Source organism: Cynoglossus semilaevis, chromosome 8 (genome assembly GCF_000523025.1).
Source record: "Cynoglossus semilaevis isolate Cse_v1.0 chromosome 8, Cse_v1.0, whole genome shotgun sequence".
NCBI classification, from domain to species: domain Eukaryota; kingdom Metazoa; phylum Chordata; class Actinopteri; order Pleuronectiformes; family Cynoglossidae; genus Cynoglossus; species Cynoglossus semilaevis.
In genome coordinates this window covers 5,974,370-5,989,718 of record NC_024314.1, presented here as the reverse complement: position 1 = coordinate 5,989,718, position 15,349 = coordinate 5,974,370, and the positions used below count along the sequence as shown (strand labels likewise).

The 15,349-nt window shown below is 41.0% G+C and overlaps 2 protein-coding genes across 2 annotated transcripts; one reads left to right on the top strand and one right to left on the bottom strand.

Annotated features, from left to right (window-relative positions):
- Nucleotides 1-4,889: 4,889 nt before the first annotated feature.
- On the bottom strand, nt 4,890-7,993 carry arl3b (ADP ribosylation factor like GTPase 3b). The gene is made up of 6 exons (XM_008314295.3): nt 7,362-7,993; nt 6,711-6,854; nt 6,454-6,570; nt 6,318-6,368; nt 6,017-6,202; nt 4,890-5,927 (listed from the first exon to the last, which is right to left on the bottom strand). The coding sequence occupies exons 1-6, from the start codon at nt 7,461-7,463 to the stop codon at nt 5,880-5,882; spliced, it is 648 nt and encodes a 215-aa protein (XP_008312517.1). The 5' UTR covers nt 7,464-7,993; the 3' UTR covers nt 4,890-5,879.
- Nucleotides 7,994-8,160: 167 nt separating this feature from the next.
- sfxn2 (sideroflexin 2) lies at nt 8,161-14,934 on the top strand. Its single transcript, XM_008314293.3, has 12 exons — nt 8,161-8,372; nt 10,235-10,407; nt 10,928-11,098; nt 11,184-11,282; nt 11,448-11,523; nt 11,890-11,975; nt 12,452-12,512; nt 12,624-12,690; nt 12,766-12,815; nt 12,907-12,956; nt 13,047-13,094; nt 14,163-14,934. The coding sequence occupies exons 2-12, from the start codon at nt 10,253-10,255 to the stop codon at nt 14,260-14,262; spliced, it is 963 nt and encodes a 320-aa protein (XP_008312515.1). The 5' UTR covers nt 8,161-8,372; nt 10,235-10,252; the 3' UTR covers nt 14,263-14,934.
- Nucleotides 14,935-15,349: the final 415 nt, after the last annotated feature.

The window sequence follows — 15,349 nt, the reverse complement described above, 5'->3', positions numbered from 1 at the left end:
TTACACACAGGTTACACATTTTTACAGGTAAGTCTACATTGATATGGTTTTGTAGTCCCACTGCTATGTACTTTTTTTAACAGTCGTGAGGGACATTAACAAACCTCTCATTAACATTCACAGTCAGGTCATCACGAAGAACATTGTCTTGTCATGGTAGTAGTGGTATGTAAAGACTGTTACCATCCAATACATTTTGGTTGTACCCTCTTTAGTATTGTGTTTATTCCTCATAAAGGATTTGAAAAAAACCAAACACTCGCCTGCATTTCAAACAGGGCTCACGGGTCCGTGTGGGTGGAGGCCTGCAGAGAGTGAAACAGGATGGAGAGAACAAATCTTGAAATTAGTTTGTGTGTTTCCGTTTGTGTGTGAGTGTGTGTGTTCTCCCTTTAGCCCGATTAAGCTATCACATTAATCCTTTGCTCATAGCCAGCACTTTCAGGGATGTTTGAGTTGAGCAAGATGTCGGAGGATGAACATTAAGACACGCTGAGGTGATGAAGTTCCCTCAGAGAGGGCTCCTACTTTAGAAATCGTCTGTGCTTTTAGTACACTTTATTTTGCAAATCCTTTTAACTGATGTAGTCCTACAGTAAATCTGAGCTGGCTTTGGTCAGGCTTCGATGTCCGGCTTCACCGATCTTTGTGCTCCTGTGTTTTCACATTTTCTGTTGCCTTTGTTGGCTGTGTACATCCTATAACTAACTGCCATTATTAACTTAGCTCAGCTGCAATCTGCTCTGAGCAGCAACACCTGGATGGTGGCTTCATCGTAGCAGGACACTTCAACAAGGTCAGCCTACAAACATTGCTTTATAAATACTAAAACATGGGAGTCATACTAGCAGATAAAGTGGTTTGAAGTGGTTTGTGCTTTTGCCCAACAGCAGGTAGATTTGATAGCCTTTTTCTCCAGGTTCCCTTTTTCTCAGTTTTGACCTAACTAAAATTAAAAATTAAAATTGTGAATGGGATTGACAGTTTTCCTGTACTCGTGGCCCTGTGTTGGACAGATAGGTTGGTATATGTGTAGGTGAATATACTGAGTGGCCTTGATTCAGCTTTCCGTATGTTTTTCCATGATAATAATGAATATAATCCCACATTGCTCATAACCAGCCCGAGGGCCACAGTCTGTGTCCTGCTGCTGGTCCCAGGTCTGGATGAAGGAGAGGTTTGTGTCACAAAGGGCATCTGGTACACAGAACTGAGCCAAATCAAACAGGGTATCTGCTTTAGTGCCCCATGGAGAAGGAGGCAGCCTATAGAAGGAGATGTAAAATATAGAGAAGAAGAAGAATACAATGTTCGACTCCAGCTGTTGACAAGGATCAGGTGATGTGAATGACAGCTCCATCTGCTGTCTCCAAGTCAAGAATGAACTTGGTTAGAGGGGTGGAGGGTGGGTCTGCATTTCAACATGTACTGTTGTCCTAACTGTCAGTGGAGTCAAACACACCAACATGTTTCATTAATGTAGTGTCTCTTTACTCCACCCTTGTCTTCCTCCCACCTCTTCCTGCTCCCAGGCCGGTGGAGGCAGAGCTCTGATCTGCTGCTTCTCTTTCTCACGTCAGCAAACCTCAGCAGAGACACTGGCGGCCAACGACTGGGGGGATGGAGATGGAGCAGAAATTACAGGCCAGTCTTTTTTATCTTTTACTGTGCGACACACACACACACACACACACACAGAGAGAGAGAGAGAGAGAAGCTCTGCCTCTCCTGACACACATTTTCTCACACTTGTGCACACAGCTGTTGAACAGCTGTCTTATCCATGAGTGGAGGCAGTAATCTGGCCGCCTTTCATATGTATCTCACAAACACACACACATTGTTGAGCTCCTTTAAATTGCCCCCCCCCCGCCCTCTCTTTACACACACACACATACAGAGGGAGTGAGGGGGAAAGCCTGATAAAACAACCACAGAACTTTTTGTTCTCTTTTTTGCGGGCTTCAATAAACACATGAAAATAAAACAAGTTTAAAGTTTACCAGCAGGAAAAACGGACTGGTCGACCTTTGAGTTTATAAGCACTAAAGCCAAAGGTGTGTTCACAGGAAGTGCCTTCATTTTCTCTCTTGAAAGATGTTATTCTTGTCTCATGTCAGCAGTGATGTAGCGCTGTCATGTGGTCACCCTTTTCTTCAGGAAAAATATCTGTAACTAAACAGATTTAATTAGAAATATCAGTAAGTATCACCAGACAGCACATGAAAGGGTGAAGTAGTCACTGGTTTATATTACAATTAAAACCAAGAAATACTTCATTTCAAGTCAAATAAAATGCAGTAAAAGTAGATATCTTCCTGATGTTTCAAAGAGAGTTAAACTCTGAACATAACAGTGTTTTGTGTGAGGTTTAGCTATTTATGAATGAATTAAAACATTGTTAGCTAGTTGGATCTGTTTTTGCTACCTTAAGCATTTTTTTGGGCCATATTCCAGATAACCCAGTTGTACCTTCCATTACCTGCAGCGAGTTTCTCCTAACAGTAGCAGTTGTTTGGCTAATTTTTGTTTTGTATATGGACATTAAAAGCCTCCATTGTGGGTATTTTTCAGGGCAAATTCACTATTTCAACGCATTTTGCCCTAAGCCAATGTCAATTACTCAATATTAATATATTATTTTGACAAAAACAAATATCTAGCTTATCTAAATGAACCTAAGCTCTGTTAATTTAGTGCGGAAATTATATCCATAATTTTTTAAATAACAAAAAGTTTTTTGTTTTGTTAGCTGTGAAATGCTTAGATATAATTCTACTTTCTTGTATTCAAAATTCTGGAACACTACATTTTCTGCTGCAGATGGCTTGACTTCATAGATCATTTAAATGCAAATGTCCTTGAATTACACAAGCAGAGCTGGGTACAAAATTCCTTTCAAAATGGTAGAGTGTCTCTTCCTTAACAGGTTTTTTTCAATGTCACTGTTCATATTTTCCATAGAGATTTGGCAAATTAATTTGGAGTTAAAAGCCATAAATGGGGAACAATGCGAGCACATTTTATCTCGGAGGAGTGGAGGACTGCACAATGAAAAGCTTTGTGAGGGAAGAAGAAGAAGAGGCTGTTTGCAAGTCTCCGTGGTGCTCTGAATCACTCACATACACTGTTACACTCAGGGAAACACACAGCCCAGCACTGTTCCTGCAGCAGGAACACACTCCTAGACATGTGACACTTCCAAATGTCCGCTTTAAGGACTACTTTAAAAAACGGAAAGTTCTGGAAGACCATTGGTTCTCAACGTTTTTTTTTCTCTCCTCTGTGCCCCTAAAACTCACACATGAAGGATCAGGGTATTTCTACTTCTTTGGTTTCCTATTGTCATACACACATCATTCAACTGTGGTGAAGTGATGGGAGCAGCTGGTGATTTTCAGTCCATTCCATATGGTTGACCAGAGGTCTCACAGCCAGAACACCTGGGGGCTGATGAGCACACAGTCTGGATAGATTGGACCAGCGTTGTTTTTTTCACCTGGTGTCATTGGCCTGGTGTCCTGGTATATAACCCTCTCCCCCTGTCTGTCAACATCAGGTCTGTTCTGTCATGTGTTTCCCCTGTGTTCCCCTCGTCTCTGTTCTTGCCTCACCCATGTTCTCTGTTAGTCCTTTACTCAGTTCAGATTTTGTATGTTTTCCTGCCTCTTCTAAATTTGGACGTTGTTAATGGATTACGACACCTAATCTCTGTGTCGGCGTATGGTGTTACTGTAGAAACTGTGATCATCACATTAATAGCCCTGATTTTAATGTTGTTCCTGGTTATGGTCTGTATTATACAGAAAAGTAACACTTTTCGTCTGTCCAGTTCACTGGATAATTTGATGACAGACAGACACAGATGAATGTGAAATGGAGCAGAAGCATAAAATAATGAAGTCTAAATACTCAAGTGTGAGTATCAGATTCATGTGAACCTGCAGACCTCAGCAATTATCCAGCCCACAAGCTGGATGGGTTTGGTACATTCCAGATATTTGTCCCCCTGGCTAGAAGAAGAGGGAGAGAGAGAGAGAGAGAGAAAGAGAGGGAGAGAGAGAGGGAGAGAGAGAGAGAGAGAGAAAGAGAGGGAGAGAGAGAGGGAGAGAGTGAGGGAGAAAGAGGGAGAGACGGAGAGAGCTAATATCAAATCTAATATCTGAGCTCCAGGCCATGAAGTAGGAGGATACAGCACCACCTGCCTGAACCTTGGGCCCAGACAAGCTGTAATTCAGCTCGACTTCAAACTCTCACCTGGCCACAAATATAACAGACCTGTGTAACTGGTGTATCAACCAAGAACCAATGGTTTCATGAAGTTAAAATGTCCCTCTCTTTTTTCCTCTCCTGTTAGCAGATTACAAATAACTGATTCTGGTGCCCTGACATATGAGCATACTCATCAAAGGGCATAACACTAACTAACTAAACACTAATTAATGGGAAACAGGTTTTTAAATTCAAATAACACTTATAATGAAAACATCTGTATTTAAGTGTGATGACGTATATGCTGGGGTTGATTAAATAATGTTTAATCAATAACAACGTTCAAGACCACATGACGAGACAATGTGGCCGTGACTTTAACATTCAAACAGACGTACTTGTGGTTGAATTAACAGTTTTCTGTAAGAGAATAGTTCTCAGTTACATTTAATCCACTTCTCTATGCTGTCGCCCACAGAGGCCTCTCATCGACCTGCACGTGGTGTCAGGAGCAGCTGACTCCACCTGCTCTAAGTGTGGATACAAGAGCCTGGTTACATCAATGGGGTGGGGGTGGGGGGGTGGCGGGGCAAGGTAAAATGTTCCTGCATGTTCTGAGTCAACTCTTGTCCCGTGGTCTCATGAGTGAGCTCCAGTCAAACATGTGAACCTCAGGATTTCCTCAGTCACTTTTATTCACGTACAGTACCTTCAATTCTGGACAGTTTTACATTCAACATTATCAAAAGGAAATGTCTACGTAGCCAGTCTTCCTGCTAACCCACATGAGCACAAAGAAATGCATTGGGGCATACAGTACAACTCTGTTAAAAATCTGCCAGCATATATTAGATATGCACACATTATAGACTGCAGAGTACAGCAGGGTAACATGGACTCTATAACATATGCATAAACTAACATGTGAACACAGGGCAGGGCTAGGCTATTTACAGGTAATCCAAAAATGCTGTCTGTGTCTTATTTAAACGGTTTGAGTGTTTTCTCGTTTGTACATATTAACATGTAAAGTTGTATTTTTTTAGTGGGGAAAGTCGGAGCGTTTCTCCAACATCCTTTAAAATCACACAAACGTACATTCATACACACACATACACACGCACATGAACCACATCAGGTCTTTTAAAAGCACTCTACTTCACCATAAATAAAACAGTTACAAAAATATACCTCACTTCAAACAGAGCCATAGCAGGAAAAGCGCTAACAGCCACTGTGGAATGATTTGAAAACAGAGATGGAGGTGGAGTCATAGATGCTGGTGTGTCTATTCAAATAAGCTGGGACTCTGATGAATGACAGCAGTTTGTCAGGAATGCTTGAGCTTGAGTCAGCCTGGAGAAACTAAAGCTGATGTAGGTGGTGCACTACAGAGAAGTGGGGGGAGCATAACGCAGTTACTCTTTGTAAAAGCCAGCTTGGAAAGATGCTTGGAGATTAATAAAACTGGCCGTACAGTAAAGGCAGGGCTTAACACCTCCAGTTCCATGTAAGATTAGTAGTGTTTACATTCACAGGTATATCCCTTTGTACTAAGGCTCAGGAGGGTGCAGTGCGTTGTCAGTGTATGTGAGTGTATTCTGCTGCTGCTGCGGCGGCGGTGGCGGAGGCTGTTCCTCCTGAGGAGCAGAAGACTCGAAGCAAAGCTACTTTTTCTTGGAGTTGACACTTTTGCAGACCCAATTCATTCCCTCCTGAAAGCAGATCAGAGTAACATGGTGAGAAGAGAGAGTGACACAAAAACATGCTAGAGTAGAGCGAAAGTAGGGATGGATGTTCTAACCTGGATCCCCTCACCAGTGAGGGCAGAGCAGGATTGGATCTGCCACATTCGATCCCTGATGGTGTGCAGGTTGAGACCCTCTGCGATCTCGGAGGCCGGAGCGGCAGTCAGCAGATCCTGTTTGTTGGCAAAGATGAGAACAGGAACGCCGCTCAACTTCTCCTCATCCAACAGTTCGGCCAGTTCCTGTTACACAACACAAGACCTCCTGATGTCTTTTTTTATGGAATAGCTAAAAATAAGGCATGAATAATTCTAACCAAAATACATCACAATAAGTGAAAGGACATAATTTGCATACCTGGCCCGTCTCCTCGAATCTCTTTCTGTCAGCACTGTCAATGACATAAATCTGGAAAAACAAACTGGTTTTGTAACTCAGTACTGTGAACCAGAACTATTAACAAAGATTTGCTAAGATGCTAAGATTCACTGACCAGCACATCAGTGTTTTCAAAGTAGTTTCTCCAGTAGGGCCTGATCTTCCTTTGACCTCCGATGTCCCACACATTGAGTTTGAAACCCTGAGACTGGACGCTCTTGATGTTGAATCCCTGGTATAAATCAAAATACAATATTTTTGTTCTAAATGTATTTAGGTAACTAGAAAAGCTGCCATTTTAACACTGCCATCCACTGATCTCTCTTTGGATTGTTGTTCTTTGCTCCTCTTTTAGTGTCTCTGGCTTTTCACCTGTGTGGGGGTGATGTGACTGATGTCCTCAGAGGCCAGTTGTTTCAGAAGCGTGGTCTTTCCGCCGTTGTCCAGACCCAGCAACAATATCCTGACCTCCTGGTCCGGGGTGCTCTTCAGCTTGCGCAGAATGGACAGCAATCCCTACAACAAAAAGCTATATTATATTACTGGGAGAGGAGGACGGAATGAAACATGGCTTCAGAAACCCTCCTCCACTGTTCGCTTCTCCTCACCCACAGGCCCTGAAAGTGCTACTGAAATCCCCACTGAGGGTTTGGCTGATGATGGAGAAGTGCGCTCTCCCAGCGGAGCAAAAAGCCGAAGGTAAAAACACCTCTCGGAAAGCAGACTGACGACGACTATATTGTTTCCCTGCGATTTTATGTCCACTGCAGTGACAATAAGTTTAAAAATGTCACATAACCAGAAGCTAATTAGAGCTAAGGCTAGCTAAGCTAATCTCCCCTAATAAATAAACGGAGCAACAAGGCAGATTTAGCAACTGAACGCTTTTTAGTCGAACGGTGGATGAAAATCATCATTGTTTTATACATTTGCGGAGTGGAACCACTTGCAATGCAAAACATGACGTGTATAAATGATGGAGTTTGCCGTTAAGACGAAATTCATAGGATAAATTGTACTCACCATCTTGTTACCTTCTCTCTTGGAGACGCCGCCGAGGGTTACTAAGGGGGCCGACGTCAGACGCACGCTTACGTAGTTAAGACACCCCTGTGCTTCGTTCATGAATTGTCGGAGATACTGGGATCCTTAAATAGCCACCTACATATGATTTAATATCTGATATGTTTTGATTATTTTAAGTGTAAAAGCTAGAGCGTGACCTATCACAAAGCTCAGCACAGTACATTACAAAAGTAAGTGTAGAAAAATTGATATGAAATACGATCAGGTAAAATATTTAATTTTCTATTTCTCAATTTCGTTGCACACCCGTGTTACAATGATACTAAAGACTATTCAATTCTATAATATTGCAATGGTAGGTCTCAGAAAGAAATAATTAGTACTTAAAAGCTCAACATTGTGGTATATGAATCATAATGATGAACAATAAATCACTCAATATAATACAGTGTCACAATAATGGGTTCAATGTCTAAAATAAAACAAAAAGCGAACCTTGATGCAGTCTGGTCTTTTTGTACCAAACGTAGCAAATTTGTGCACGCGATATTTTAGGTTTACAATTTCTTAGACCTGTACGTGAAGCACACGTGTACAGTTAGCTGCTTTTAAAATATTTTCAAAAAGTAGGTCAGCTGGGCAGCCACGGTCACGTGTGTGGGTGAGTTACTGTGCGATACATGTTCAATTAAATGTGGGTGAGTTACTGTGCGATACATGTCCCTTTACTCAATTAAAAAATATATACCTATCACTGGAAACTAGACATCTTCTAGCTTACACGTGAATTCATAAATCCGTATGAGAACGTGAATAACACAGGAACCTAACACGGGGTGGAGTGAAGTTGAGTGTAGCACCCGCGTCTGTGATTGGTCCACACCGCGCCACGTGCACATTTCTTTACTACAGACACAGAGTCAAAGTGTTCGAGCACGTTAGCTCTAAGCTGACAACAGCTGTGTCCCTGTCTCTCTGTGTTTGTGTGCTGCAGAGAGAGTCGCTCAGGTAAGACTCGCGTGTTTTTGTACTTTGTCCGACAGTTTGGTCTCCTTGTCTGCTCTTGCTTTGCTGCTTCTGCTTCAGTGGCCTCGTCAACTCCAGTGGTGTGTTGCGTCACTCTGCATGCTGTCCCTCAGATTCCTTCATATCAAACGCACACTATTTCACGCTCTTGCTCTATATATGTGATCTGTCATCCAATGTTATTTACCCTGCTCGTATTTACCCCTCCAACCTACAACTGTGGCGCTCACACCGTGGCTGTTTGTTCACATGCAGCCAGATGTTACCTGAGCTCTGGCCTGCAGATCCAGTCTGTCCACCTCTTTTCAGCTCTTTCAGCTGCAAAGAACTACTTTTGGGAGCTTTCAGTTCACCTGCATGAACCTGTTATTGAACCCTTTTCTGTTATCTTTGCCAAATATTTAAAGCTCCTTCCCGTTGATCCTGTTCTTTATATCAGTCGAGAACTTTTCTACTGTCTTCTTTAGTCATGGCAGTACACTCTCACATTTATTATATCTATCTATTTATTTAACTGAATATGTACTTATCGAGTAGTTGCTCTCTAATTTGCATTTGTACTGCTTCTGCTGTTGGTTTTTTGTTGTTGTTTTTTACTCACAATAACATGACAATACTTCCAATAATAATGTATATGGAAGCCTAATTAATTATGTGTTGAATCATTAGATCAGAACAGAAAATCTTTCTGACCTTACAGTGTGTACTGTATACAAACAACAAAGTGACAAACTTGTTTTAAAAACTAATATTTTAATGTGATTTAAAAACAAGACTGAGACTGATGTTTTTATTATGTGTTGTATTGGTAAAGTTTTCCTTTGTCTTAACTATGTGCTGAACACACTCAATCTGCTCACTTTTATACTTCTGGATGGACTCCAAACTTGCTGCTCAAATATTCCTGTGCATGTAATGTTGTTTTTTGCACAAATGAATAATGTGGTGCCATTCCATTATTGTTTATAAGCTAAACAAACATTTTCAACATTTAATACATCAGCGTTTTCTAACCTTTATCCAGTGGCGTCTGTGATGTTGTCACTCCGTGTTAAAACTCCACTTTGATGATTGGTTCGTGCTCCGTGGTCTTTTAACCTACTTACTAATCACAACCTACAGAAGCGGTCCAGCTGTAACCAGGCTGAACCAACTCTGAGCGGTCATCCTCACCCCGTCTGGCCTCACGTGTCTTGTACTCACAGATGATGAGACCACGCAGGGCAGAGTTCTGTCGCTGTGGGGTTTGTTTTCACACATTTCCTCCAGCAGATAATAATCAGTAAAGGAACGCTGGAGACGTTGGAGCTGAAGTCAGCACACTTCACAACAATTTGAAGCTAAATGCTGCAGCTGCAAAAACAAAAAACGATAACCTGTGGAACCATTGGCCAGGAGGTGGTCAATGATTTCTAGTGGAATATTTTGGCAGTGATCTCTCTCTCACCTCGTGGAAGTAGGGTTAAGGTTTGTCCAGGGATATATTTGGGTTCAGCTCAAGGGCACTGCAGTTTACCATATCACCACAGACCAAACATTAATAGATAATTTACAGAAGAGCAGCACTCACAGGCACCATAAACCTTTTTAATCAAAGGAGCGGTCAAATGTATGAAAAACACTTTTCTGTGGTTTGACTAAAGTTCTTCAGATTCCCAAGTTAATAGATGAAGGGGTCTGAGCAGGTGTGTGTTTTTACATCATTTATAAACCATCAGTATCATTCATTCATTAACTCTAAATCAGACACTTGAGGATTCACCCACAACTTTCCAGAAAATTCTCCCTGATCTTTGCATTTTCTCCTTTCTTTACATGAAGTAACATATCTGTTATTTCTGCAGGTCTTCACTCCATCCACAATGGCTTTGAAGTCGTTTGACATTGACGCACCAAGATGGGATCAGACGACTTTTATGGGTCGACTGAAACACTTCTTCAACATCACCGACTGGCGAACAGCACTTTTACCCGACTCACGATTGGACGAGGCCAAAGCTTTGGTTGAGAGCTGTAGGTAAGTGTCACTCTGCCTACTTTTGTTCAGGACGTGACATTTCATTGCATGCATTAATACAAAAAGGAGCAGTTGGTGTCAATCCTGGGCTCTCTAATCTCTTAAAACGAATGATTGAAGTTACTAATTTTGTGGACGCAGCCAAGCAGGTTGGTGTGATGTAAAGAATGTTTACAGACCAAACAGGTTTTCTGAAAGTCTAAAAACTTTTTCAACACAGGTAGCATAGTTACAACGAGTGGTTTATAAAAGTCAGAAAGGGGTGAAGATTTCCATGATCACACATCAGTTTTATGTAAAACCAATTTTCAGCCCCAGTGTTGTGTGTTTAGATTTTTTTACTAAATGCTGTGCGAGTTTCAACAGACACGAGCCAAAAAACAAAATCTTCTTAAGAAGAGTCATCTTAGGAATTTTTGTGCAGTTCGTTTTTTTTTTTGTTTTTTTTGAGTGATTGAAGTAGTTAACTGCAGTCTTAGCTCAGTGTGTCAGTTCTATGTGGATTTCTGTTGGCCTCCAGGGCAGGCTCCATCCCACCTGGCACCACAGAAGAGCAACTGCACTATGCTAAGAAGCTGTACGACTCGGCCTTTCACCCAGACACAGGAGACCGCATGAACCTCATTGGCCGCATGTCCTTCCAGGTGCCTGGGGGTATGGCCATCACTGGTGCTATGCTGCAGTTCTACAGGCAAGAAACAGGAAGTGCTTCATTTTACTACAGGCCTAAAAGTCAGAGAGGAGTCATTAAAGTTTCTATGTCCGTGTGTTTTTAGGACGGTTCCTGCCGTGGTCTTCTGGCAGTGGGTGAATCAGTCCTTCAACGCTCTGGTCAACTACACAAACCGTAACGCTGCCTCCCCGATCACTCCCAAGTAAGGTTTAGTAAAAGGTTACCAACCTTTAGGTCGATGTTCACATTCAGTCAGACACTTTCCTTCACACAGCCAATATTTACTAACACCACACAAAAACCATAGCTGACCTCGTTAGTAGGTGTTACTTCAAGTTCTGTTGTGTGTGTCACTGTCGTCTTTCAGGCAGATTGGAATCGCTTACTTCACAGCTACTAGCACAGCGTTGGCCACAGCAGTGGGACTCAACCTTTACACAAAGGTACCAGTGTCTGCTTGACCACTGCTCCACAAAGTTGACTGGAAGTTCGTTTGTTTTTAATATTACTGATATTAAAAACAAACACGAACTTCCACTGTTTGTATTTGTTTTACACATATCTGGATAATGTCAAACCAGGTCATCGTGGAGTCGTGTTGTGTTTTTAACATCCAGGTGGCTACAGTTTAGTATAGTATAGTATAGAGAAAATCAACTAATGCTGTAACGTTGACCTGTATTTAAGCAAGCCAAGAAACATTGATATGACTAGTTAGATTATTACAATAATTATTGACATCCAAATGTGGGAAAAGTGAGCGATGTAAGATCTGCGTTTGTGTTCAACACCTGTTTTTTTTCCTGTAGAAAGCTCCGCCTCTTGTAGCTCGCTGGGTTCCGTTCGCTGCGGTGGCAGCAGCCAACTGTGTTAATATTCCTATGATGAGACAACAGTGAGTCCTGCCCTGCTCCTCTATCAGCCACTTGGTTGTAGCGATTCATGTTTTAAACAGACAAGAAAATAATGAATTTGGTCTAGTCTCTGCTAGTTCAAAGTCCGGAGTTCACACTAGTACTACGTCACTGGTCTAAAAAGAACAGCAGCAGAGAACAGCAGAGCTGGACAATGAGTCCAATGACTGACGTTGTGCCCAGATATTCCTGTTCCTCTCTGACTCAATTCACCAGAATTGTGTGACCTTTAACGCCATCATCTGGTCATAAACTTAAAATTCAAAAGGCATAGCAAAAAAGAAAGTGATGGAATCAATGCAGTGATTGATCAGAGCATTAACAAATAATTGTTTGTTATATTTTTATTACTCTTGTATTAACAGGTCTTTTAATTAATTTGATTTAAAATGTCTAGTTTTTAAGTGTCTTTGCTTCTTTTTTTGTAAAATGTTTTGTGGGTTTTTTTTTCCATCAGGGAAATATTGAATGGAATTGCAGTCACTGATGAGAACGGGAACAAACTGGGTCACTCTACGGTCAGTGCATGATCATTGTTTTTTTCTTTTTGAATTATTCCTGACTTTCCTGACATTGAATCCTGACTTTTCACAATTCTCCTTTTTGTGCCTTTTTCATCCTGGCTGTAGAAAGCAGCAGTAAAAGGCATCACACAGGTGGTGATTTCTCGAATCACAATGGCAGCGCCAGGAATGAGTAGGTTGAATACAGTACTTCTGATGTGTTAACTGTGATGTCATCAAGTCATGGTCCTGTCTTTTCTGTATGCAGTTATTCTGCCCATCATCATGCAGAGGCTGGAGAAGTACCACTTCATGCAGGTTGGATTTTCTGTCTTTGTTTTTCCTCCTCTCACACTGAGTGTTTATGTCTGTTATCAAGGTTTTTTTTTTTGGTTTTTTTGTCTTCCAGAGAATCACCTATCTGCACGGGCCCATTCAAGTGATGCTGGTGGGCGGGTTGTAAGTAGCAAAGGGTCACAGGAAGTTGAATGACTTTGATTTGTGTTATTGTAGATAAAATGTAACTGTTGTTCTTTTGTTGTTTTAAAGTTTAATCTTCATGGTCCCTGCTGCCTGCTCCATGTTTCCTCAGAGATGGTAATGAACTTATCTTTTCTGTTTCTTTTTTTTTTACCTTTTTTTTTTACACTTTAAGACCTAATGTTACATTTAAAGAGTTTGTGAAACTGTTTTAAAAAAGAAAAAAGAAAAGCTCAGAAACCTTCTTAAACATGTGGTCTCCTGACATAGAAGATCCTGAAAAGTTCTCAGAAGTTCTAACCTGGGAATATGGTGAATGCAACCTTTTTGAATCCCACTGGAGTTTTATTAAAAATGACATCTTGTTCACCCTCCAGCTGGAGTCATGAGGCCCAAACCAAACCACAGTTGTACCTTCTGTGACCCCATACTGCACCTATTGAAAGTGTATTTATTTTTTACGCAAATAAAATGATATGAATGTACTGTTCTGAGCATGCAGAAAGGAAATAGAGATGGAGTAAAGGTCAGTCCATGTAGAACTGACTACTGTAGCTTATTGAATCTATTCTCAGAAATCAATGTCTGTGTGTGTGTGTGTCAACAGCAGGGTTGTGAGGTGAGAACACAGTAAAACAGCAGTGCTCATTTAGACGTTGTATTAAAAACCAATGGACCACAGTGTGATGTGACCAAACCATTTTGATAGGTGTGCTGGCGTTAAACACAAACTGAGATCAGTTTTATTGTCGCTGGGAGAAAAAAAAAATCCTTTGGAACATCTGTGCACTTGGGTCTGGGAGGTCGTGACTGCCTGGGTCGTATTTCATCATCTCACAGTCACTGTTGACTGAAACGACTCCCCCACACCGAGGCAGGGTTTGGTTTCTTGTCGAACACAGATGATTTCTCAGTGAATGCAGTCCCTGTGGGGAGAGAGATGATACATGTTAAACCCTGGGCTTGGTGATTTCACTGGGAAAATTAAAAACACAAAGAAGACCCTGAAAGAGGATCCGAAAGGGAGTCCGAGTTGAACATAAATGTATTTAACATGTGTATATATATATGTATATATATATATATATACTGTATATTTCTTTGTTTTGCTCTTTGTGTTGTTTATCAGAGACTTTGTGAAACTTATACCTCTGCTCCTCCTCAACTTTGTTTTCTCTCCTGCAGCTCCATGGCTGTGTCAAAGTTGGAGCCAGAGTTGAGAGACTCCATCAAGTCACGTTATGGAGACAGTGTTCAACAGGTCTACTTCAACAAAGGCCTCTGAGTGCTACAGCTGCTGGTGCATCATATGACAAACCTTACAAATGCTGTATGTTTATGACGTCCAATGTCACTAATTGTTGTTCAATGTCACATTGGTGTTTCAATTCCACATCAGTTCGGTGCTTACATTTGGGAGGATTTGGTCAACGTGGTTTCTGTGTTTCTGATCCTGTCGTTTATATCCAAAATCACTTTATTATTGTCTTAAAACCAAATATCCTCTTCTCAGGACTGCATTTTGTCATGTCACACTCTGACCTATCTATCTACAGTATTTATCTAGCTATATACTGTATATATATATATATATATATATATATACAGTATATATAGTTTTATATATATATACACAGTATATATATATAGTTGAAGTCATGGTGTGATTGACCTGTAGCTCTTTGTTTTAGTTTCTGACTTGAGGGAAAAACTTTCTTACAGTCGGTGCCTTTCACACAGTGACGCTGCTCAAACGTTTTTAAAAGTACTGGTTTAACACGGGAACCACAAACTTAGTTCTATGCATATGTAACGTCTGAAGATGATCATGATTGAAGGTAGAGCATACTGCCCTCTGCTGACAGTGCACGGACAGTCCACTGTGAAAAAAAACTGAATTCATTGTAATAAATCCAATCAAACGTTTGGAATAAATCTTCCTATTGTTTGTTTGTATCAAACGAACAGTACAGGTGTGAATATTCCTGGAGCTTTTAGAAGAAGGGCAATGAAAGTCGGGAAGATAAAGAACAGAGCCCTCACTGTGAAGACTCTAAATGTGATTCAAAGATGGAGTCAGGAGTTGAGAAGCATAGAAAAGTCGGGGTTTTAACCTCCGAGCAAAAACATACAATCAATGTATCCAAAGATGACAGAAACCAAAAAAAAAGGGTCGGGTTTGTCCAAACAGTATTTGAAATGTGACACTGATTTAGTAGGAAATGAAGTTGTTCATTTTTTCAGTACATTTGTGTTGAAAAAGAACATTTGTTTTTGTCCAGTGCTTCTCGGGTTACTGCTCTGACCGTGAGTTCCAGACTTGATCAGTGAAGAACATGAACCCAACTGTTGTTAACGGCTTTGGAACAGTT